Source organism: Lissotriton helveticus, chromosome 12, assembly GCF_964261635.1.
Source record: "Lissotriton helveticus chromosome 12, aLisHel1.1, whole genome shotgun sequence".
In the NCBI taxonomy this organism is placed as follows: domain Eukaryota; kingdom Metazoa; phylum Chordata; class Amphibia; order Caudata; family Salamandridae; genus Lissotriton; species Lissotriton helveticus.
Window position 1 is genome coordinate 720,499,653 of NC_136073.1, and position 26,941 is coordinate 720,526,593.

The window sequence follows — 26,941 nt, forward strand, 5'->3', positions numbered from 1 at the left end:
TATAGAAAGTGTTGAAGGTGGATAGAAAACCACCTCACCAGAGAGCAGGACAGATGTGGGACAATAGGTTGCAGGACCTACTGACGGATAAGGAATGGTACAGGACAACACAACATTACTAGCAATGCAAGTTTTAAGCAAGGACATTTTCATTACTTCCACCGCTCATACCTCTTCCAGACTACATAAGATATACTCGGACAGATCACTGAATTGTCCAAAATGCTGTGAATGTGGGGCCGCATCCTTGCACATGGTGTGGAATTGTGGAACAGTAGCAGAATACAGGGGGGAAGTGGCAAGGCTGCTTTGACAGGTCATAGTAGTCATACTAGACAACAATTAGGCACTGCTTATTGGGGCTCCTACCCAACAGAAAAAAACATGAGATGCAGCCGTAGGTTTGCTGCGCTAGGATTACTGCTTGTGAAAAATCATATAACGATATGTTAGATTTTCCATAGATGGCCCGCAAATGGGAAAAAGATCTGTTGGAATGCCCTCTAGCCAATGAGTTTTCAATAAGGGATGTTCAAAGAGATGAAAAGGTAGGTGAGTATCTGCTAAACTGAGCTGAAATGATAAATGCACTAACAGACACACCAGAGGAGGCCAGTTAGTAAAGAGAAGTAACGCGATATCATATATTGGGTACGGCTGCGAAGGCCTTTCCTTATGGGAATCCCTATAGGGGAATGCTGCACACTGAAGGGGCTTAATTACCTCCATATTGGGAGACATGACTAAAACAAAATGTGATATTTGAATATATTATATATTCAATACCTACTAACTGAGGACATTGCATGGAAAGATTAAGAGACATAAATGTACATTATATTTATTGCATAGCAAACATACTAGAAATGTATGTGAAGTCCCTGATGCTGTTATACATTGTTTTCTTTCGTTTCAGCAAAAGGAAAATAAAGATAATTATTAACAAAAAACGTTTACCCAGAGATTTCTGTTGCCATTAGCAGCTCAAATGTTCTGGTGAAAATTCGGGTGGAAAACTAGGAATTACCAGTGGAAGAAAACCTGAGCAATCAATTTGCCCTCTGTTTCCTTATTTCTTACTGGATCCCTCAGAATGTCCAGCGTGCCCAACACGTAAAAAATGTCATATTTTTACAGGACCTGAGTTTACCAGTACCACCAGTATCTGTGACTCGGGATGGTGAAACTCACCCATTCCCATGCCCACTTGTAATAGGGCCTCCATGTTGATTTCCAACTGCAGAAAATCCCTTATTAAAAAATGTACACTTTTGCAACAACAACAAAAACTATAACATTTGATTTGAACAAATAACCCAGACTTTATATGGCCATCAAGGCTTTGTAGAGCTAACATGACTTCATCAAGGCATTGTAGAGATTGAGTTTCAATGCTTTCATACTTTCATTGGTCATTCTACAGTTAAACCCAGTCGCACACAGAATGCCATATTTGTGCAGTGAAGCTGAATGGTTGCCTGCTTTTCATTATCCAAAGTTTAGCAATCAACTTTGTCCTTTTATTTAGCTTTGTAGTAAGACTTCTCATTTTATTAAATTTTGAATTTTCATTATGACATGTTCACTCTGATTTAGTTTAGTCTCTGTTAAATATTATTTCATATGAAGTACTGAATTGTGTTATTTTCTTAATTGACTTTCGTGGGATGGTTATTAATCTGCTCACATCAAAGATTATAAAGTACACCATCTAGTGCTTGTCCATAGACTCAACTTCAAAACTGTCAACTGTAAAATTAAAAATACATTTTAAAAGTGTACTAAACCACAGATACATACCGCGTACAATAAGTTAACGTGGCCCGTAAACTGGGGGGTTAACGGAGACACTATGCAGCATTTGCAGTAAAAGTTTATCTTGCCCCATCACCCTGAGACAGTTGTGGAAATAATGCTTGTGGGTTTCATATTAACCCATCTAATAGTGGGTGGTTGCGAATGAAGTGATAATTAATGTGATCTGTTATAGCCATCTTCGGAGTACTGTACCAGTCAGCAAAGACCCTCTTCCCAAGGTATAGGCTTGAGCTAAACATCTAGGTCAAAGCAGAAGAGCTATATTGCTATTCGACCATTCTGTTCACAGAGGATAATTATTCTATATAAAAAATAAATATACATTTTAATGTTTAATCGGAAGATGATAGGCTCCTGTGCATCCTTAATGGATTCAACGAGGCACTCATTCTTCTAGTGTTATAAAATGGCCTTATAGCTCACTGTATTAAAGTTTCACTCCACCATTATACGGCCTATAAAAAGGGAGCTGGCGACTAATAGAGTCGAATTTCCTAAAAAGAGCCTTATGGGAAAAATACTGGATTTCAAGCCAGCATGGTTCGGAGGCTTCTAAGCCTTTCACAGTGCTTACTGTGTGTATAACATTTACCTCCATGCACCTAGCCACAGCAGTTAGCTGTCAAACATGGGAAGTGGAGCAGTAAAAGTGGGCAGCAGTAAGGCCCGATTCTCCTTTGACTGCCTCAGTCAGCTTTTCTGTAGCAAAGGCAAGGCTCACTCAGGAGCAGAGGAAAATCCCCTCTTTCCTTCTGCTGCTCCTCTGGCATGTGGAATTGGGAGGAAGGAAGGACGAATGCATGCTGTGCCCTTGACCATAGCTTCTGCCTCTCTAGCCACTTATTCTTAGAATATGCAGGTGGGAGAGAGAAACTTAGGGCATTGCAATGCTAATACCAGTGGGATTATAACAATGTTTGTAGCCTGCTGCTTCTTCATGTCTTCAGTGGATCTGTTAACACTCCAACGTTCTAATTTAGCATTAAAGCCTTCTTTCAAATGTCACACCACAGAATCCCTCTCCACAAATTATTATCCTGAACCACATTCAGTGGTTTAAAACAAGAGGTATATAGGAGCTACAATACTAATTGAATATTTAATTTCCTTTGATATAATGTTCTAAAGAAATGGGGAGAAACTGAAAGACACTTTGGAGTCAATCTTCATATATTGGATGCTTATAAAAACTTTCCATGAAACCTCTCCATCTTTTTCTATTTTTTCCATCTGATGCGATAGGTTGCATATTCTCATTGTTTATAAGATATTAATTTGACATTTCAATTTTATTCCTTTTCAGCATTTCATGTTCCCTTGTCCCCTGGTGAAGGTAAAAGGCCTTTTTCTTTTTTTTCTTTTATTAATTTCCTTCATTATTGTGTTGCCCAGTCCATTGTGTGTGTGTGTGTATGAACGATTGATTCATCATCCAAGTTTATTTAGTGGTCACAGCCTCACACAACAAAACATGCAAAATCCTATAAACAATTTTGAAAGCAATATCAATTTTTATTTGAAGACCTCTTGAAAGAATACGATCAACTGTTGTAGAACTTAAGAGGAAATGAAAACTAGAAAAATATGAACCTGAAATTAAGGAAGAAGAAATTGTGCAAATTTTTGTGAGAAACAGGATTATGAGCAGAGCAGGGTGTGCATATATTTGCAAGATGCCCTAACCACTTATACAAAGGAGTGGCAAGAGGCTACAGTATTCGCAGACAGGATGTGGTCTGCGGTAAAACAGTATCTCTCACTATTACGGACTATGAAAGTACTGACTCTGGAAAGTCATGAAGCAAACATAATAAAAGATGCAGAGGAACATTTTTTAGACCAGTTCTGTGTAATGAAATAGGATCAGCTTCCAGAGCAAAATAGAAGAAGGTGATGACCTGGTCAAAAGAAAAATCAAAGAGTAGGTTTGGAAAGAAGCCATGTATGGGCAAAAAAAGACGTAGCTAAAACAAAATCCAAGTTGAGTAAAGGAGAAAATGTGATCTCTCATCAAAAAAAGGTGATTGATTTATGTGAGCATGTACTAATTGAAACATAATTTGAGTTACTATAATGTATTTGTAAACAATTGTTTACATGAAGCTGAGCGACAGTTGAATGACACAGGTTAAGAAATGTACCTTAGCGAAAAACACTGTGGGGTAATATCAGGAGATATTGGTACAATGGCTCACACACTTATGACAGTGTAGTCTGGTATAGGTATAAAGATGACCTGTTTCTTATTTAGAATGAAAATAAATGTCTAGCTTAAAAGTGTTGCTCTGAGGCTAGTTTAGCTAAAGAGTTTAATAGAGCACTGAATGAAAAGTTACATTTAAAACTCACAAGCACAGTGAGCAATCAAGAAACAATATTTTTGGGCTTGAAGATTGAGGTTTCAAATAATACTTTGCAAGCTTCCCTGTATTGAATGAAACAGCCTGTGACATCCCACTAGCTCTCATCCTAGTAAACTCAAGTGGAGCATGCCCTCTGGAAAGTTGTTCGAACAAAACATAAAAAGCAGAAAAATAATCGTAAGAAAAACCAGATGTAGTCCGTTGATTCAGAATGAGAGCTTTGAAAAATGCATAGTTGGCATTGCTGATGAAAAAAATGGAAATTTCAACTAGCAGGGAAAAACGAATACAGAAGAGCTTTACTGAGCAAATACACATGATCGCTTCAAGCAGCACATAATCTAATAAAATCAAAATGATCTTGAAAAACGCCTGGAATATAGCAAATATTAATTCACAAAAAAATAGAATTCTCCCTGCAATAACCTACATATTTACTGTGACTAAGGGATCAATTAGTACACGGGTTTCTATCCTCTGAAAGAAACCCCGCTTGTTTACGACAAAAGTATGATTTCTATCCATGTAAAATAAAATGCATGGATGAACTCTATAGAATGGACCTCCTACTTGGTTCCTAATAAAATAATGTCAATCATATTTCATTAAAGGCATATCATGGAATGTATTAGCTGGAAAAGATATGTAGGCAGTAGTAGCTGTGTGCTTACAAAAAATAGAACACTATGAATAAAAACACCAGGTTCTCATGGCAAAGCATTTCTACCAGTGACAAGAAAGTAATACTGACTCTCGTGTTGTGAAGTGCATAGTGTATGTAAAAATGTGATGTAGATTAGACTTATCTTTGCGCAGACTAGAATCATGATATATTATCAAATAGGAATCTAAGTACCCAAAACATATGAAGAGTTGAATGTTCACCTATAATGTAGTAATAAAATATTCTATCTCATCCACGAAGGAGGCATGAAATTTCAGGTATCATAAATGAAATGCTTTCTCCAAAGGAGCATTGAGTCGCAGTGTGTTGTGTGGCTCCTCCCTTAGTGTTAAATGAACCTGATCGCCGACTCCAGGCATTGATTGTTTATCCCCGCCATATTTTTCGGACGTGTTTTGTAACAGCTCTGAATTCATGGGCACCCTTGACCTTTCTAGGAGATAGCTGTTGGCAGCATTCAACACCCAAGCCTGGAGAACACTCCTTGTGGCTCTGTGATAAAAGAGAACAATCAAAATCAACTGGAGAATAATCTCTGTGGTGCCATAGTACATGGGCAGATTTGGAATCGAGGTCTAAGTTGAGTGCTACTTCACCTCTACGTCAATACTAACAGAAGGTGGGCAAATAGAGGGTGATGGCTCAAACTCCCATCTGTATTTTCCCACAGTGCCACACAAAATATCCTATTACAGATCACCGCATCGTATGCAATCACTGCTTCTGTCCTGAAAACATCGAGACCATGTGAGAGTTCTGTGCCACATTTAGGTTAAGACACCATGCAATAGGAGGGAGAAACATTGGGTGCATCTTAGAATGCATGAACAGTCAGCTGTCGACACCAGATGTTTTCGCTGAACAAGACCCCTTGATGAGGAAGCATAATAATCAAGACCCTTGGTAGTCGCAGCATACCAACAAACACACAGACTGTGCCTTCCAGCACCTCTGAGAGGTGAAAGTTAAGGAAAAACCTGTGAGGGCAACGCCATTGGAGCTGAAAATGAAATCTACTCCCATGGTGACCGTGAGTTCTACCCCAGCATAAACATTGTCCCAAAGCCACACACACAAACGCCATGGTTTTGAGGAAGAGCACCACTAACGATTGAGCCGGGCATCCATCCTCGATCCCTCCAGTAGAAAGCCGTTGGTGTCTGGTGCACCTCTGTCCTCTACTTCTGTCGATACCAGTATCTCCAGAGTAAAACACTAAACCCTACTAAAGTCCATGCAGATCCAACTGTGTGGCATAAGTGGGTGCTGAAATATCAGTCGAGGCCCACAAGCAGGCCCTGGGGGCTGACATCAGGCATATTTGAAGCACCTCTCCTTGAAAGATTGACAGAGGAACTGGATGCAGGGCTGAAGAGACTTTTAATGCACCCTGACACCAGGAAGTTCTCTACAAAGGCCCAGGGGTAAATTTCAAGCGCGTTTCTGCTGATAACCAAAAACAAAAGCTCATCTTCAAGGAGGAAATTGCTTTCAAAGAACCTTTGCATTGAAGAGGCACAAAGGCAATGCCACAAGCCATATGCCACTGGCAATTTCACTTGGATGTTCGCTGCCGCCTCCACCACCACCATCTCCTTCTTCGCACTTAGATTCTCCCCCTAGTACAACTCTTCCGCATTCTCTGGAGAGGACAGTCTACTCTTACTCTAACATCATAGTTCACTATGGGGAGGGGGACCTATATAACTAGACTGCAGGACTAGTGGATGACCATGGGACACCAGATGACCAAGACCTCGAGCCGTATCCCATCAAGGCATCTACTTCTCATGGTATACTATGCTTCACTCAGTAATTCAGAGAGTGGGTTATCACCATAAGGTGGATTTCCACACAACAGAAGAGGAAGAGGATTTCTTGTTGAAACCGTTTAACTGACTCAGTGCACTATCCAGTTTATACCAATTCTTAAAGGGTTGCTTAAAACTTCCCTGAATTTTAAGGAACCAGTTAGGGTAACGGAAGGCATTTTCTAGTGACCCATTATACATTAGAGGGCAAGTCTCACCTGCTTCTCTAGTCATTCACACCTCATGGAAGATGGCGTCTGTCTATGCAACAGGGAATGCCAGTCTAGTCAAGGAATGCAAGAACATTGTTGCTGCAGGGAAGAGAATTTCAGTAGGGGCTACTTCCCAGTGGTAAATAGCTAACTCATTAGGTTTACTGTTGAGCCACAACAGCTGTAGCATAGCGTTGTGTCTTAGGTGTTAAACAGAGGTACAGCAACATAATTTCAATATCCCTTTTGATGGGGAACATCTTTGGAACCCAAATCAACAAGATATTAGAGAAAATTAGGAAAGACTCTGAGAATGCTACGTCCTGGGGTGCACTACAATCGTTATGTCCAACGAGATCCTTTCGTAGGCACCAGGCAAGAGGGGGGCAACAAGACAACACCATCTACCCAGGCACAGCCACACAGACACCAGCAGCAGACCTTCCATGACTCCCTCACGAGTAGGAGTTACAGGGTGGCTACAGAGGGAACAACGGTAATAGCAGAGGAGGTGGCTCAGGCAAGGGAGCACTTACTTCCCATCCATCCCCCACCCAAATCATTCAACACCTGCTGATGTGTTGAATCGCTGGTTGGAAACCACATCACATCAATGGGTCTTAGCAATAGCCATTAGGGCTACAGCCTCAAATTCCAAACCGCCCCACCCAACATACCATCCGGATGCCACTGCCTCTGTCGGGATCATCTCCCCCCTTTTGCCAGAGCAGGTCTCATCCTTGCTCCAGAAGTGCACAGTGCAACTAGTGCAGGTATACCAGTATGGAGAGGGAGTCTACTCGCTATTCTACCTCATTCCAAAGAAGGACGGTTCGTTGATCTGATGCAACTCAATTGATACATCCTCTCATAACATTTCTGTATGACCACTATGCATCATATCATCCCACGACTTAGGTACTCATGACTGCATTAGATCCCAAAGGCATGCATTTCTGCATCCTCATCTATATATATATATGTATACATGTATATGTATGTGTATATATATTACCCACTGGCGGTCGCCAGTAGGTAGTTATAATTAGGAGCCATATCAAAATGGTTTTTTGTTTTGCCAATAACTTTGATGCCTCTTGACGAATCTCCATGAAATTTTGACAAAACTGCCCCTTTTTCATTCAGCTGCAGTATTGAAAGTTTCACAGTGATCGGTTTAAGGGGGGCGGGGGGGATGGAAAAAGGGGGGGGCAAAACACACTTCCTCATGTTAACTTTATGGGGATTTTCTATTTTTTGAACTCAACTACAACCTGAACTACTGAATGGAATTACTCTAAATTTGTCAGAAAGCTAGATGTTGCTCGAAAAAGCTTGCTTTTTGTGAATAGGTGTTAATCAGTAGTTTTTGAGATATCTAATTTAAAATAAATATAGATATCTGGGTACACAAGTCCTTGCTGTGGACTCGCGGATCCTACTAAAATGTGATTGCCTGCCAACACTTCAACCAGAAAGTGTTGGCAGCCATCTTGGGCTTGAAGCGGAGTCCCAGTAAAAATCAAAGCAAAGGGGGCAGGATTTGAATACCCTGACCCCCCAGATATGGTGGGTCATGGGGGGGTCCCTCAGGGATCCTGCTGGGGTCCCTCAGGGATCCTGCTGGGGGTAAAAATCATTTTATTTTTTATTTTGATGTGGACTCGAGAGTGGATTTGCGAATCTTTGGCAATTTGTTTTGAAAAAAGCTAGCTAAATAAATCTAGAAGGGGGGTGCACAGAGACCCCCTCCTAGGGCTTATCAAATCCCCAGGGACCGCCACCTCCCCGGGGCTAATTTTATATAGTGTGAGGGGACTTGCGGACCCCCTGCCCTGAAGACCACCGCCTTCCCAGGGCTATTTACAATAATACCACGGAGGCCTCGTTGCCCCTTCCCCCTGCCCCGGGGACCACCACCTCTTAGGGTCTTTAAATGTTTGGGTTGGGGGGCCTCACTGCCCTCCGCCCCTAAAGACCGCCACCTTCCCGGGGCAATCTCTAAAATGGGAGGGGGCTGCGTGCCCCCGCCTACCCCCACCTGGGCCATTCTCATCTCCGGGGACCATCACCTCCCTGGGGCAGACCTCCCTCTTGGAGCCCTAGATGGCCCTGGGGACTGCCACCAACCCAGGGCCAGCTCTAGCAATGTCCCAGGGTGCCCACCCCCGGGACATTGCAGGTTGCTATGGTGGGGCTCCTGCCAAGCCATAGCAAACAAGTCGTGTCCACTTTACTCCTGAGGGAGCTTGGGGGCCAACTAGCCCTCCTGTTACCTCCATTAAGACTCGCACAGCTACAGTGCTGAGAGGTCGTCAGAGGCCACACCCCCTTTCACTGCAAATCAGGGGTTTATGAATGGGGTTCATAAATGTGAGCTTTACTGTTTAGACCCCAGATTGTACACCCCGAATTGGGGTTAGAAAGCTTTTCAAAGAGAAGCATAATTCTACAATTACCTCCATCTATTTGGATCTAATTTTTTCTTATTTATATCTACCAATTATGCAACTCCGCAGAGCATCTGCTCCTAAACAAATTTGAGATTTTTTAAGAGTTCTGTCACATTTGTCCTTTAGTACATGAAAATTAATTCTGGTGTTATAGGGTAGGAAATAAAAAAAGTAAATTAATGTCTTTGTTGCTAAATAATTTTGAATTAAAAATATTTATTTTTTGGGAAATAGTTTTTAATTATATTTAATATAATATTTGTATGTATTTGTTATATGTATTGAACATTATTACATGTTTTCATATAACATGAACATATTCTATAAATGTAGTATTTCATCTACTGGATTGTTCCACCACTCACAATTTGTCGTAACACATTTCCCACAGTGTAGCCACCCATAGCAATTAGTATCATGTGGGTTCTAAGACTTTTTGGCTAGTTCATTCCCTTATTGTTTTTCCACTATGTGATTGTTATATACTGTTTGTGGTTTCTCCTCATAGCATATTCTAGCTGCCATAGTTGTGTTTCTAAAAAGTGCATCAGGAAAATGTTCCTTTCTGGCTTGTTAATGAGTCTCAAAAAACAAGCATGGCAGTCGAGCACACATTTGAATTATCTGCACCGTTTAAACCTGTTGCCTGCTTTCTGGGCCCTGTACCACACACTCTGATGCATTTTGTCCACAAGCAGTGACCAAATTAGTATACAGCCAGACTTGTAATATAGGTAACATTAGAAAAATACATATGCAAGCCTTGCAACGCAGTGCACAGGAGACCCTTTTATACAAAGGGTAGAAATGAACTTTCTCTCTCCTTCTGTGATTCAAGATTGAGACTATAGTTGCATAGGTGCATAACACACAAAAGTGGTTTACAGTGGCTGGGAAGTTGTAGCCCAAAGCAGTTTACATATTTCTCCATCATGCACTGATATAAATATAGATGATGACTAGCAGTTGCAGCTAAATCATTTGTCAATGCTTTAGTTGTGAGATACTCAAGTGGACATGACATGAAGGGGTGTCTTGAGAATTTGTATGGTCACTACGGGCACCCATAACATTTTGCCTCTTGTTTGACAACTAGTTAAACCTGGAAATGTGAGGAATATAATTCTGCACTTTGAGAACAACCAGCACTATGACCCCCAAGAGCTGGTGTTGCAGCGGCTGTCAACAGGAAGCATTCACGAAGAGCTTCTGGACTCTGAAAGGTAGGCGAGTGCTTCTGCTGTAGCAGTCTATTCTTTAATTTATAATTTGACTTCAGTTGTATGAATTCACAGCCCAATAGGATAACTGTCTCGATGCATTTGTCACCATACCCTTCTGTGGGAATCCATGCTTTCTTCCATGGTTACCTACCCGTTAGAAGAGAAATTCTTTTCCATGAACTATAAATTCCCAAAATGCATTCACTCTGATTATAGACTATATCACGATTTTATGTTTTTGAACTTGAGTTTATCTCTGCTTGCTGCACCTGTACAGTTATTAAGTATTCTATTTGTAATTTAGAAAGTGAACTGTTTATCAGGGCAGAAATAACAGTTGTGTACATCTGTACATTCCTCAGAATATTAGTGTGCATTGCGTATATATTACTAATGTCGGATTTGTTTGCCCGATTGTATGTTTGTGTTCACATGTGTGTTCAGTTTGTAGTGCAAAATGACGAAAGTGCTAACCTGTTTAGCAATATAATGTTGCATTTATTTTAAAATCAAATTATAATGGTTTGATTTATACGCTATTGTTGACTCTATTTTAAAACCACAAATATCTACGTTCCCTTAAATTTTCTCTATATACAGTATTCTTAGAGATTCTACGGTGATAAAAGTTACATGGCGTAATTTCTTTATCAATGTTAGATGGATTTCAATACAAATGAACTTCTGATGCAAACTTCTAACCATAGATTCTTCAACTTTTAAAATACTACCCAGGATTCAGATCCGGAAAATATTAAGCAGTACTTCTACACGCAGATAGCTGGTGCCATGTGGTTGTGCACCGGTGTCTGTCCATCCTGGATTTGATATTCGGGCCCTATATAAATGTTATCAAGTTACTTTCTTTCTGCGCCAACAGGCGGGGATTCAGAGCTTCCCCTCATCTCGCTTCAGACTGAAATTTTTATTAAAATGCTACAGTGTGTGAGAGAAAATGTAACTTCCCAAATCTACATGATACCAAACCACATGGGAAATGTTGCATACTGAAGTCTGTGACTTGCCCACTCATGGGTTGCCTGTGGTGCATGGGGTCGGACCACGAGACCTGCACTGTCTGTTCCTTGATGTTCCCCAAGGCCATCCAGGACTGGGAAGTAAATCCCTTTGTGGCGAAACACCGCTAAACTTCACGTCCTGACCAGTCAAGGTCCAAAGGCAGGTGTCAGTCCCATTCCAAGGCCATTTCCACAGCAGATTATCCTTGCAGTCCAAATCCTCAAGTAAGCCCAAGGAAAAAAACAAGTACTCCAAGGCAGAATTGGCCATGTCCTCCACTCTCGATTTCCCAAAACTGTATCAGAGTTGTGTCCTGCGGCAAACCGAATTTCCAGGGCCGTCAAAAACACTGCAGCAATTTGAGGAGTTGTGCGAAGCCATGCTGTGTTTTTTGGCATGTGACTGGTACTCTGTGATGTGGAAGCTGAACTCCAATAATCTTCAGAACCCCAATTTTGGTGAACCCCAAATTTTACGTTCTGGAGTGGAGCTCCATGATTCTTCTCTTTGATCTACCTGTAAGAGACTACTCAAGAACTGAGTTCTAGATTAAAATTACGTTTTAAATGCTTAATACTTAATCATTAGTAAATGCATTAGAGAGAAAATGCATAATTTGCCGTGAAGGTTCAGGTAGAATATAGAATCAAATATCACAACAGAACCCATAGTTAGTCAATATAATATTTCAAAATTCTAAGTGTCGGACTCAAAAAGAGCACTGACAGCATCCTAAGTGAGGAAGAAAATCTCAGAATAATCTGACAGAGTTTCCGGATGAAAATGCACAGTTGCTTCCGATCTATCAATTTATACACAATTTATTTATATTAATTAAAATAACTGCAAATTTAGCATGAATTGCTCATTCTTAGGTTGCATTGGCAAATCAAAAACAATTTTGTAGCAGCGGAAATCCTTTAAAATGATACATCAGGTACATGGTGAAAAGTTGTATTCACAATAGATGCTTTCTATCACTGCAGTCCATTTATGTCATATCGCTTTGTGTTCTGTGGAAACCGTGGGGAGAGAATACTTGCAGCGGATAACTGATTGGGAACGAGAATGAGCAGGAGCAGGATGAGAAGAACACCGCAACCTCCATCCATTTCAAAATAATGGTGTGTCACACAAAATTGTGGCATAACTATACTACATTATTAATCACACTTCTAAATGAGATCATTCATTCGTTATACGTGTAAAATCATAATTTCATTGGTTATGATCATATGCATCATTAAAAGTACTCATTTTCTCAAATAATTTGTCAGCCAAAATTGCACATCAGAAAAAGCTTTACATTGGCACGCCTTTGGGCCCAAAAGAGCTAACAGGCCTCACAACTGGGCCTCCACTGGTGGGTACTCCCTCTGCACCAGTTGAGATGCCTGATTTCATTCTAGGTTCTGGATCGATTTCTGTGCTGGTTCCTGCTCTGGTGCCACAAACCACACCAGAACGCAATCCACAGACGCCAGTGCCATTAACTTCGGAAGATAATGGCCAACCTACAGTGCTGTATGGCACTGGCTTGACCTTGACTGAGGCTGGTCTCTGCTTTTATGGAGCTGCAGCTGTTCAGCCACCCTTCTGACTCTGACAAGGTGTCTTAGGCCTTTGAGAGCTCATGTCCTCCACGAATTGTTTGGCACAAATTCTGCTAATAATTAATATGATCCTGCGGGCGAAAATGCCCAGCCATATCTGGAGGGTAGCTACAACAGAGACCTCCAGAATGCCAATGGTCTGGACATCCTCCTGACACAGGACTGGTTTTCCCTCAGGGCCCTGTCATGGAAGACAGCGTCTCATTCACAATGGTGCGAAGGGCGACGGAGGTCCTCATTCTTCAGTTTCCTACTCAGGAAGTTAAGACCAATGTCTTTATTGGGGTGCTTCAGCCTGGCTAAAGGAGCAATGAGCCCCTCCTTCTCTTTAATGAGATGCTTACTGACACGCTTCTAGGAATCCGGGCAATGCTCTGCTCAGGCTCTCCTGTTAATTGGCAGATGAACAGGTTCCAGCTCCAGGTGACCCAGCCTTTCTCAGCCCAGATTTGTTCTCTCACTACTCCACATGACAGGTAATCGAAGAGGAGAGAGACCATTGGTAAGGGGGGTCCTTCTCATCTACAAGTCTGTCCCTTAGCTTTGTAAATGTCCCTTAGCTTTGTAAATGTCAGCTGCCTCTTAGGATGCTTCTCTCACACCTAGTAGGACTTAGTGGCCCAAGTATTGCCCATCTTCCCAAAAGAAGCACATGTCATTCTTTCTTAAGCCATACAGGATGGGGGTGGTGAAGCCAAGTTCCTCATTCGCTGTAGACCGCTGACTCTCTTGATAAAGCTATTTACACTGGTGTGGCCCTTCGCAGGGGCACCAGGATGCATTCCATTGACTTTTCAGGACCCGTCTAGGTCAGTTGCAATTGATCAATCAGTCAGCATTTTTTTTATAGTGGAGCACTATGACCCCTAGGAGTCTCTGGGTACTGAGGGTGTTGTGTCCCTTTCAAAAATACAGGTCTTGAGTTTCTTTCTGAATTCTGCCAGGGAGGGTGCTGTACTTAGGTGGAGGGGCAAAGTACTCCAGGTCTTGGCAGCGATGTAAGAGAAGGAGTGGTCCCTGCTGTGAAGGATGCGGGGTGCCCAATGGCGAGACAGGCAGAGCACAGGTAGGTGTCTTGCGGATAGGTGAAAGCAATGGTCCTTGGTTGTGTAGAGCCTTGTATGCGTGGGTGAGGATCTTGAAACTGGCATCTCTTCTGGATGGATAGCCAGTGCAGGTTTCTGAGTTGGGGTGATGTGTGTCCGTCTAGAAAGGTTCAGGATGAGCCTGGCTGCGGTGTTCTGTATGGTCTGGAGTCTTTGGAGGAGCTGGGTGGTTATTCTGGCGTAGAGAGCGTTGCCATAGTCGAGGCGGCTTATGATGAGGGCCTGTGTGACTGTCTTTCTTGTGCTGATTGGCAACCATTTGAAGATTCTGCAAAGGGTGTGGAAGCAGGAGGAAACAACTGCATTGACTTGTTTTTTTGATGGTTAGTTGGCGGTCGAGGATGATGCTGAGGTTGCGCACATGGTCTGTCAGTGTGGGTTTTGGACTGAGCTCCGCTGGCCACTAACTGTGGTCCCATGTGTAGGTGTTCTTCCTGAAGATCAGTACTTCCATTTTGTGGGAGTCGAGTTCGAGGCAGCTGTCCCTCATCCATTTGGCTATGTTGGTCATGGCATTGCAGAAGTTGGTTTTGGCGTTGGAGGGGTCCTTGATGAGCAAGAGGGTAAGTTGAATGTTGTTGGCATAGGAGATTATGTTGAATCTGTGGGATCTGACAACATCTGCGAGGGGCTTCATGTTGATGTTAAACAGGTTGGGCCTGAGAGGAAGGATGTGATCCACTTGAGGGTGTTGGTATGCTGACGTTGTGCAGTCTGTCGGTGAGGGTGTGGTGGGATACGGTGTTGAACGCAACAGAGAGGTCGAGGAGGATTAAGGCCATGGTTTTGCTGCAGTAGAGGAGTGTTTTGTTGTCTGTGGTGGCAATCTGCGTGGTATTGTGCTGTGGTTGGCATGGAACTTTGATTGCGAGGTGTCGAGTAGGTGATTGAGTTCCAGGTATTCAGTGATCTGTTGGTTGATGGTTTTCTGGAGAACTTTGGCTGGGGAGGGGAGCAGGGAGTTCAGTCTGGAATTTATTTTAATGGTTCCCGGTTCCAAGATAAAAGGGCCACAGCTCGCCATGGGCCCTCCTTCTCCTACCCGTCTGCTGCATCAGCCATTTCACTCTCTCTGAGGATATAGGAGGGGCTTCCAGTATCGCCAACAGACCCAACCAGAACAGCAATGGCTCCAGCCACCCTGTTGGAGGCCGAATCGGACATTTTCTACCAGGGTGGCAGGCTATAACTTTGGACAAGTGGGCTCTGCAAATCATTCTACGGGGTTGTGTCTTGCCATTTTTTTAAACACCCCCCCTTACACACTCCTCAGACTGGCTGACGGAGGGCCATCTGTCTCTCTTGCAGCAGGAAGTGCAGACTGTTGGCCAAAGGAGCCATAGAGCGAATACCAAGGTAAATAAGTAAGGCATGGTTGTTATTCCTGTCAATTCCTGGTGCCAAAAAAGGACGGTTGCTTAAGTATTTTTGTAGACCTTCATCGTCTCAATGCCGTTCTGTTAACCTCAAACAAACAAAAATGCACTGACTTGTAGAGAGCTTGCTTAAAGGGATAAAAGCATGAAAATCTCTGGACAATCCTGGGGACTTCCTGTTCATCCTCAAAACAGAGACTTTCCTGCAGCTAAAAAGCTGCAAAAACACATTTGCTGCTAAAATCTTAACTTTAAAGAAGTCTTATTAATTAGTACCAACGTATTAATAGGCAAAACTTGTCCCTCATCAGCCGAGCCAACCAAAACAGCTTTAGCAGGTACCCTGTCAGTGAATGCACTTGCTTGTCTTTCAGGATCTCCTCATTAAAATCCTCAATTACAATGTATTCCTTAGTAGAACCTATTTAGTTGTCAACCCCAGCACCCGAACCCTTATGAGTGACACATTCTCCTACGGGGATCTCTTAAATATAACAATATATATGTTGTTTATTTGAGAGCTTAGGTTGTTCTGGTAAGGTGAATAGCTTACTAACCGAAATTCTACATGTAATCGAGAGGCAATGCTGACTCGAAACTGTAAGGTGACACGCTTGGTTGCATTTGATTGTTGATTACTGGCTATTCTTTGTGACTGCTTTCCTGTAAGAGAGGCTTGCCAACCTGCCCTTGCTGGTAGCTATTATGTTGCATCTCACATGGAACAATGACCAATTGCAGAGTTTTTGTGTGCAATCCTGTGTGTAGGAGGAATTATATCTGCAAGAACTGTTTCAAGATACGGCTTGATATGTTGTCCAGGTATGTCTTTTAGGAAAACACACTGTTTATGGATGTAGGATGGTGAGAGAGATGGTGTGATGGTCATTCCAAGCATGAACATGTGGCTCAGTGATGCATTAGATTGCAAAGATGGCTTCAAGTGTGTGACTTCTTGAGTGTGTTGGTAAGATGTGTCGCTAAGGCAACTGTTTTGGTTTCTACTAAGTGTGATTTTGTCAAGCCGTGTAGTGAAGAATCCAAACATGATTGTTGTGAGGCATTTTGTAAGGATTTATAGATAGTGAAGGCTTTAAAAGAGAAGGATTTTCAAGCAAGAGTTCCATAAATGAAGACTACGAAAATAAAGGAACTTAGGGAGAGGTTTGAGAAGAAGAAATTTACATTTAAATGCAGAGAAGTGGTGAACCGGGAATACTGAATATGCTTTCCTGTGATCTACGGACTAAGCATGAGCACATTTATTTTGGTGATCTGATGTAATTTTTCTTATGTCGGATAGGATCAGCATTGTTTCTAAGCAGATTTTTATGAAAAGGCAATCATGCTTCAGTTCCAAAAGCAAATTCCAGATGTGGCATTGATATTTTGATGCAGATCTTGAAATGTTGAGGATACATTTAACAGGATCCAAGGAGAGAAAAATAGAACGTGTGAGCCCGAAGGGCATTTTAGAAAAACGGGGGAAATGCTGAAGGTTCGTAAAGAGACTGGGGGCTCGAGAGGTAGAGGGTGAGAGGAACAAGTAGAGTTATCACCAAGGGAAGGTGTCCAACTAAAATACTTGACCACTAGCGGCTGATGAGTCCAAGACTACGTGACCAAAGTCTTGAAGCGGACGCCTCTGTCGAGCCATAACCGATGTCAGCGCTGAAAACTCAGTCGTATTTTTAAAAGTTCCAACAAGAGCTCGATAAAAGGAAGCAATGCACCATCATCTATCCATGCATAGGCAAGATCTCCACCCCAGAGAAAGCTTTGTCTAAAAAGCACAGGTTCGCCTTAGCGGAAGTTCCATGTGCTGACATTCCTCTATGGACCTAACCCACCCCCCTTCCAGGTTCTAGGATCAAAGCTGTTGCTCCTATTCCACCTCCTCTCACTCCTCTCCCTCCTCCTCCACCAGCACCACTTCCACCCCTCTACCAGCACCTCCTGCGACTTCCCCACGGGGCTCACTGGAATTATACTAAGACACAGGCACTCCAAGCCACTACTGTCCAGCAAAGAAGTTTGCCATCCCATGCTACCCGCATCCCACTGATAAGCCTTGGGAAGATAATGACGTGGACCCTCCGGGAAACCCTGACCATGACAGTGTCCCTGTTAGGGCATCTCCTCCTACAGCATACCATAGCGTTATTAAATGCACAGCTGCCCATCACAAGGTGGACATGTATGTCACCCCAGAGGAGGATGACTTCTTGGTGGAGACATTCTCCAGAACCGAGCTCCCCCTCCAATATTTGGAGGCAGTCATGACTCACTTCTTCCCCTGCCTAGATGACCAGTTTATCAAGAGTGCAAGCAAACAGGATTCCTAGTCCACACCCAGCCCAAAATCTCTCTACTACAGAGCTTATGGTTTACCGTAAATGCCAGCAAGTCCCACCTCAAGCCACTTCAAGTCTAACCCTTCCTAGGGTTCGTCCTAAATACAGTGTCGACCAAAGCTTACAGCAGCGCTAAAGCGGTAGTGGCATACCAGCAGGTTCTGCCTCTTTTTTTCAGCCACTCTTTCTTAGAGTTTTAACTGTAATGTGCCTCCTCTATATGATGGCCTCATGAATAGCCATAGTCCCTCATGCAAGGCTCCATATGCACCCACTTCAAGATTCCCTTTCAGATCAGTGGTCAAAATCGAAGAGTCATTGGGAAAATGTAGTGTTGATAAGGGCCACCATCCATCGCTTTCTGCAGTAATGGAACAGCAACAATCTGTTGCGGGTCAGGCTGTCCACACACTCAGTTCTTCAGGTTACCATCACTATGGGCGTAGCCCTTGCTGGCTGTAGGGGCACATGTCAACAACATAACAGTCCAGGATCCCGTGGCTACTTCATCAACGTGGTCTCAACATGAACCATCTGTAAATTTTAGCCATTCACCTAGATCTCACAGCCTCTCTCCATGGCAAAGTAGATCTGGTGCAGATCAGCAACATGACTACCATGTTTCACCTGTGAAGCAAGGTGTGGTGCACTGTCCCTTAGTTTTCAGCACTAACGCCGTGACTCCGGTGTTGGGTGATTCGTCATCAAGTACGCCTCCTTGTGGCTTGTCTCCCAGCGGTAGATAATGACTTAGCAGAGATGCCCAGCAGGACGCACCAACAAATCTACAAGTGGGAGCAACACCCACAAATCTGACTCCCTTACTTTCGTCAGTGGGGCATCCCCAATATCGACCTTTTCACTAAGTGCAAAAAAACAAAATGCCCAAACATCGTCTCCAGGATTCCACACCTCCAGTCCTTGAACAACGTTCTGTGGATGAACTGATCAGGGATCTTTGCAAATGCCCCCCATTTCTAACATACATAATGAGGAAACTATGGTGAACCTCCTTCACCCTCATCCTGGTGGTTCCCAAGTGGGCCAGACTACCATGGTTCTCGACCCTTGTAGAGATGATGCTTACCCCACACGACAGACAATCTCCCCAACAAGCTGGACCTTATCAAACAAAATCAAGGCAGGGTCATACACCAGGACCCCAGGCAGCTCAACCTTGTGATATCGCTCCTGTGGTCCTGGAGTTTGCTTACCTTACCCTACCTTAACTTAAGTGTATGTACATACTGAAGGAAGACTGTTGACCTACTACACTTATCTGCCATGCTGCTAAGTAGAAACCGTTTTCCCAATACTGTACCCTGAGACATATAAACCCTATCAAGCCTACAGTACGAGACATTATTTGCCACATCCTACAACTGCAAAAGTCAGGATTAGCCTACACCTCCATTCACCTGCACATAGCTGTTATTGCCGTATATATGCAAACTGGGAACACAGCTCACTCTTAAAGTTCTGTTGTTCGGGCCTTTATGGAGGGCCTTAAACATGTCATCCCACCTATAGTGCAAACTGCCCCAGTCTGGAATCTGAATATCTTCCTCACCAGACTCATGGGACCTCCCTTCAAATCACTGCATTCTTGCGCTTTGCAGTTTTTCTCCTGTAAGGATGCCTTTCTGGTAGCTATAACATCCCTTAGACAAATGTTTGAGCTACAGGCCCTCACATTATAGGAATCTTTCTTTCCGGCCTATGTTGATAGGCTGGTTCTTAGTACCAACCCCAAGTTCCTACCTATGATTATCTCCCCATTCCTCCTTAACCAAACAGTTGAGCTCCCAGTCTTCTATCCACACCCTGACCCGGTAGCTGAGAAAGCTCTTCACACAGCTGACTTCAAGAATGCTCTCATGTATTATATAGATGGGACCTAACCTGTCCGTAAACTACAACAGCTTTTTGTTTCCTTTGCACTGCCTCATAAAGTACCCCTCACAGGTATTGCCGGGTGGATCATTTAATGGATCCAGCCCTGTTACCTAAAAGTCAAAAGGACTCTACGTACCAGCCCAGGCTGCTCTCCATCCGCAAGCTGGGTGATACTATGACTTTTCTTGGAACATGCCCATAGCTGACATCTATAAAGCTACTGCATGGTCCTCTACAAACACCTTGACAAAGCATTATTGTGTGGCTCTATTTTTTGGGAGATGGGGCTGACCACCATAGGCGCAGTGGTTCACATGGCCAATTTATATCACAAAATGACCCGTCACTCAGAACACACTGCACGCCTTTAAAGATCTTTGCATACCTGCGCCTGCGCATTACGGTCAGGGAATTATATGCCTCATTTCCAGAGAAACCAATCTCACTTAATTCTCTGCAAATTTCACTGACTGCGCCCACGCGGCAGCGATTGGTAACAAGGTTGTATGCTGCGGCACAGGCAGAACAATGACAACCCCCTAATAGGTCGCTTTAAAGATGGGAGAGAGCAGTGGTTGGCCCGATAGCTACAGAAGATTGGGATTAAAGCTGCATGTCAATGTGAATGTTTACCCCAAATTTTTAATTTGCGTATAATCCATTTTAAATTCCTACATCAAACATACTACACATCTGCCAAACTCCACAATTATGGCTTGAAAAGTGAGGACACCTGCCATAGATGTGGCACCTCTGGAGCAGATTTTTTGCACATGGCGTGGACATGCCCTCAGCTCCAACCATACTGGAGTGATGTAACAGCTCTTTCCCATATGTTATCTGAAACAATACCTCACACTCCATTGACATGCCTGCTGGGGACATACAAAATAAAACTGATAAGACGGCGGAACTCCTTGGTGGTGGCGCTACTGCTGGCCAAATGCTGCATCGCGATAAGGTGGGGTAATAAGCGTCCCCTAAGGTTTAAGAACTGGATTAAGGACATGACATATTGCAAGGAGACACTGGAAGTATATGCAGAAGAGTTTCCACAGGCCTCCCGACCTAAAGACTTCTGGACACCCTTTGTACAATACCTTAACACCACACAAACCACAGAATGAAGGACTTGGCTACGTTGTAATGTTGGGGATGAGGCGATGCTCTGTGTTTATAAAATGGTGGGTAAATAGTGAAACAATTTGGTTTGCAGACGATACATGGCTGTACTGTGTTGAGGCAATCCCATTGTAACTTGTCATGATATGAGCCATATATACATTAAATGTTTACAAATATACTCCAAAGTTGTCTATTGCATCAATTCAGAAAATTCAAATCTGAAAGAGACACGTTAGTGATAGATTCCTTACCTTAGAATATCCCCAGGCGTCCGACTGGATCCGGAATTTTTTTGCGTAGCAGTACCCATGCGCGTCGGAGTACTTAGACGCCGCCTCCGCGTGCTGACGTCAGTTCTTAATTTTTCCACGCCAGCTAGCGCAGATCTGGAAAAAGTTGTACCCTAGTCACTTTTTGACTAACCTTTTGAGATCGTTTTTGATCCTTTTTCGAAGTCTACTCGACTCCGACGGTGCCGGTAGGGATGCCCGGGTTTAAGCCCTGCGCCGACTGCAACCGGCTGATGTCGGTTACCGACCCCCATCGCCGGTGGCTGCACTGTTTAGGCCTGGACCACGACGACAAGTCCTGCTCCGACTGTCGGGCCCTGACGTCTAAGGCTAGATGGGAGCGGTCCCGTAAGCGACTCGAGCTTAGGCAGTCCGCCCCGCGCCGCTCGAGGTCCCGGTCCGCAAGGAGGTCGAGGGACCGGTCGCGGGGCCGGAGCCACCACAGTTCCGGGAGGCATCATCGCTCTTCTGACTCCCCCCGACGCTCGCGCGACGCGGCCGGGGGTTCGGGTGACACCGCCCACGCGGCTCCGCTGGAGCCGCAGGTGTCGCGGCCTGCTCCACACCAGTCGCGGCCTGCTCCACATCCGCCGGTCCCTGGGAAGGACGCAACGCCGGGGGAGATTGCAGACTCCTCCGTCTGGTTCCGCGGTGCCTTCGGGCCAAGCGGGCCGGGCGCTGCGGCCCCGGCGCCGTTGGCGACTTCGGTCCCGACGCCGCAGGGCCCCTCTGGGTCCGGATCCGGGTCGCCGCCCCTAGGGTGTCGCCCCCGGCGCCGTCCCAGGACGACGATGTCCCTGGTCCTGCCCTCGATTCGGCACCGGAGCGCCGCCGCTCTCGATGCCGATGGGAGAATTTTATTTCTATGACCCGACCCGATCTTTTGAGCCTGAATACCGGGTGGTGGGTGATGAGGACGACTGGGAAGGGTCTGAGGACCCTCTGGCACGGGAGTGTCAGTCTTCTGCGGATTGGACAGGAGAGCTTGGGGAGGCCAGTGGTCTGGACACTTCGCCCGACACTGGTTTTGTCTCCCCTCCTAGCGTGGCTACGGAGGAGGGGGCTGCTTATAGCGTGGTGCTGATGAGGGCCGCCACGGCCTTGGGCCTTGAGCTCCCTGTCGCAGCTGTGAGGACTAACCTCCTCACTGAGGTCCTTAAACCGCAGTCAAGCTCGGCCGAGCCTCTGCTGCCGTTTAATGAGGCCTTGTCGGACGTTCTTTTGGGCACTTGGTCCAGGCCCGCCACAGGGAAGCCTGTGGATAGGAACGTGGCCAGACGCCACCGCCCGGCTCCGGGTGACCCTTGCTTTCTGTCTACCCATCCCACCCCTGAGAGCCTGGTTATCCAGGCCTCCAATTCCCAGACGGCATTCCCGTCGGCCCCCCCTGACCGGGAATCCAAGAGGTATGAGAATTACCTGAAAAAAGTATTCTCCTCCCTGAGTTTGGGATTGCGGTCTGTCAATACTGCGTGCCTCTTGGGCCGCTACACCCACTCTCTGTGGGACACGGTCGCGGCCGTGCTGCCAGAATGCCCTTTGGAGGTACGGGCTAAACTCGGCCAGGCCCTTGTGGAGGGTCGGGATGCGGCACGGTATTCCATCTGGTGTGGGCTGGACACTACCGACTCTCTAGGCAGACCGATGGCAACGACGGTGGCGATTCGTCGTCACGCCTGGTTGAGGTCCGCCAATTTCTCGGCCGATGTCCAAAACACACTTATGGACATGCCGTTCGATGGCCGTCGCCTCTTTAGCGACAGGGTAGACCATGCGCTTGAGCGCTTTAAGGACTCCAAAGGACTCTCGGCCCCGCGCCAGCAAACAGGTGCCTTTCGCTCCTTTTGTGGCCAAGGAAGGGGTGCCCCCACACGTGCTGCCAGCCACGCGCCGCAGTCTAACATCCAGCGCGGTGGTGGCGGTCGGGGACAACGGCAAGGCCAATCCACACCTACCCCTGCAGCATCCGCCTCAAAACCCTCCTAGTCCGTGCTTTCAGGCCCATGTGACGCCAGTGGAGGGCAGGGTTCACCATCACCACCACCACCACTGGGGCACTGTCACTTCGGACAGGTGGGTGCTGCAAATCGTCCGAAGGGGCTACTCCCTCCCCTTCGTGGCATCCCCTCCAGCCATGCCACCCAGTACCACCGCGTGTCGGGGGAACACTTGACACTTCTACAAGAGGAAGTTACGGCCCTCTTGGCCAAGGGGGCCATCAAGCGCGTTCCTGGGCCAGAATTAGGGTGTGGTTGTTACTCCCACTACTTTCTGGTACCCAAGAAGGGCAGAGGGGGCATACGCCCCATCTTGGACCTACGGAACGTCAACGGCTTCCTCCGGAAGGAGAAGTTCAAGATTCTGACATTGTCTCAGGTCTTAGCTGCCCTAGACCCTGGAGACTGGATGGTAGCGTTGGACTTGCAGGACACTTATTTTCACATCCCCGTCCTGCCGGCGTTACCTGCGGTTCACGGAAGGCCACGAGCACTTTCAGTTTACCGTGCTCCCCTTCGGCCTTACCAGCGCCCCACGGGTGTTCACGAAAGTGATGGCGGTGGTCGCAGCTCATCTGCGCAGGTTAGGGGTTTCAGTCTTCCCCTACCTCGACGACTGGTTGTTGAAGGCGGGCTCGCCCCAGACAGTCGTCAGCCACCTCCAGACTACGGCCGACCTCCTGCACCTGCTGGGGTTCTCCATCAATGTGCCGAAGTCACACCTGTGTCCCTCTCAGAAGCTCCTCTTCATCGGAGCGGTTTTAGACTCGGCGCAGTTTCGGGTTTATCCTCCAGAACAGCGGGTTCGAGATATTCAGGCTCTGATTCCGATCTTTCAGCCTTTATCCTGAGTCTCGGTCAGGTTGACGCTGCGGCTTCTGGGGCTGATGGCCTCCTGCATCCTTCTGGTGCATCACGCCCGGTGGCGGATGCGGGCTCTGCAGTGGGACCTGAAGTTTCAGTGGGCCCAGCATCAGGGCAACTTGTCTGACCATGTCTTGATCTCGGAGGGCACTGCAAGACAGTTGCAGTGGTGGTTCACGGACTGCGATTGGGTCAGCGGCATATCCCTCTCCCTACCCCAACCGGAGCACGTAGTTGTGACTGACGCGTCCCTCCAGGGCTGGGGGGGCCACATGGGAGTGGCGGAGATCAGAGGCCTCTGGTCTCCGGCGGAGTCCCAGCTCCACGTCAACTGTCTGGAGCTGCGGGCGATCCGGCTTGCACTGAAGGCATTCCTCCCCTCTGTCCGGGGGAGTGTAGTGCAGGTGTTCACGGACAACACCACCACCATGTGGTATTGCAACAAACAGGGCGGGGTGGGGTCGTGGACCCTATGCCAGGAGGCTCTGCGCCTCTGGCAGTGGCTGGAATATCAGGGCGTGGCCCTGGTGGTTCAACACCTGGCAGGTTCTCTGAACACCAGGGCGGACGAATTCTGCCGTCGGTGCATGATGGATCACGAATGGCGTTTGAACTCGGACATGGCGCAAGGTCTCTTTCAGCAGTGGGGAGAGCCTTGGTTAGACCTATTCGCAATGTCATCAGTTCTACGCGTTGGAATTTCCAAGGCGGCACGCGCTCGGAGACGCTTTTCGTCGCGAGTGGAGTTGCGGTCTATTGTACGCCTTTCCGCCTATACCACTTCTGCCCAGAGTGCTGAAGAAGATCAGGCGCGACCGGGCCCAGGTTATCCTTGTGGGTCCGGACTGGGCACGAAGATATTGGTATCCAGAGCTACTCAGCATGTCTGTCGATCCCCCGATTCGTCTGCCTCTTCAGGAGGACCTTCTGTAGCAGCAGCAGGGGACGGTCTTCCACCCGAACCTGTCCAGTCTCCACCTACAAGCTTGGAGATTGAGCGGCGACAGTTGAGGCCATTTGACTTGCCTCCTGAAGTCTGTAATGTCATTCTGGCATCCAGGTGTCCCTCCACAAAGTCGGTATACAATGCAAAACACTAGAACAGGGGTATCGGGCCAGAAGATCTGCACTTTATCCTAAGTATTATAGTCCAGTGGATTAATTGTGGGTGCTATTTACCTGAAGTCAAATACCCCTAGACTTCCAACAATTCAAAACCATACAATGGTACAGCACCCCACACAATATATCTTTCACAATAACATTAAATACAGTGTTTCAAAGAAATACTGCAGTAGGACTTGAGGTTGTTTTCTTGCGTTTATTAACAATCTTCCAGTTAAAAAAGAGAAGAAACGTAGCCAAGGCGTTTCGTCCGTAGGACTTCTTCAGGGCAAAATGTATTCCTACGTGTGTTTTCAGAGTTTCCGCTCAGAGCCTTTTATATTAAGCGTTTTCAGATGCGGCTGTGAATGTCATTAGTGGCCTTATTATTTGTGGCTGTAGCAAAGACTCCCTTTTTATTACAATTCTTTAATTTTCTGAGCATCAACAAAGGTACAGGGCATAATTTGCCTTATTGTGAAGGATAGCAGTCAAATCCCTCCGTGTGTCATAATTATAGGTACCACTGTGATCGAGGGAGACGGCAGACACGGCTTGTGTTCAAAAACTGATGGGGTGTTGGCATCGAATATATATGTCTCCATTGGCCCTATAATTATGACACACGGAGGGATTTGACTGCTATCCTTCACAATAAGGCAAATTATGCCCTGTACCTTTGTTGATGCTCAGAAAATTAAAGAATTGTAATAAAAAGGGAGTCTTTGCTACAGCCACAAATAATAAGGCCACTAATGACATTCACAGCCGCATCTGAAAACGCTTAATATAAAAGGCTCTGAGCGGAAACTCTGAAAACACACGTAGGAATACATTTTGCCCTGAAGAAGTCCTACGGACGAAACGCCTTGGCTACGTTTCTTCTCTTTTTTAACTGGAAGATTGTTAATAAACGCAAGAAAAGAACCTCAAGTCCTACTGCAGTATTTCTTTGAAACACTGTATTTAATGTTATTGTGAAAGATATATTGTGTGGGTTGCTGTACCATTGTGTGGTTTTACAAAGTCGGTATACGCCTGCAGGTGGAACAGATTTGTGGCATGGTGCACAGCAAAGGCTGTGGATCCACTCTCTGACCCCCTTTCTGAGGTTCTCCTCTTCCTTCTTTCTCAGCAGGGCTCTGTTCTGGGCAGTATCAAGGGCTACCTTTCTGCCCTTTCCGCCTTCTTAAGGCTACCTGATCAGCCATCTTTGTTCAAGTCCCCAATTGTAAATAGGTTTTTGAAGGGCATCACTCACATGTTTCCTCCTGTTCCTTTCGTGATGCCCCAATGGGACTTGAACCTTGTGCTTACTTATCTAATGTGTGCTCCCTTAGAGCTCCATAACTGTCCTCTCTGTCTTCTTACTTTGAAGACTGCTTTCCTGGTTGCCATCACCTCTGCCAGGAAAGTGAGTGAGCTCCAGGCTCTTTCTTCCACACCTCCTTTCCTCTCTATCCATCCGGACAAGGTTGTGTTGCGGACAAGACCCTCTTTCCTGCCCAAGGTTGTCACGGCTTTCCACATCGGGCAGTCCATCACCTTGCCCACCTTCTTTCTGCCTCCGCATCCCTCGAAAAAGGAAGAGAGGCTCCACCGTCTGGACCCAAAACATGCGCTATCTTACT

The 26,941-nt window shown here is 45.6% G+C and overlaps 1 protein-coding gene across 3 annotated transcripts in view; it reads left to right on the forward strand.

The window, feature by feature from the left end:
• ARHGEF11 (Rho guanine nucleotide exchange factor 11) overlaps positions 1-26,941 on the forward strand; it is an 883,046-nt gene that overhangs the window by 491,997 nt on the left and 364,108 nt on the right. For 2 of the 3 annotated variants that reach the window (XM_078670282.1, XM_078670280.1), the window contains exons 21-22: positions 3,122-3,151; positions 10,439-10,565. In XM_078670282.1, coding sequence (XP_078526408.1) covers positions 3,122-3,151; positions 10,439-10,565 — 157 coding nt within the window. The remainder of the gene's footprint in view (positions 1-3,121; positions 3,152-10,438; positions 10,566-26,941) is intronic. The other variant, XM_078670281.1, reaches the window with a different exon arrangement.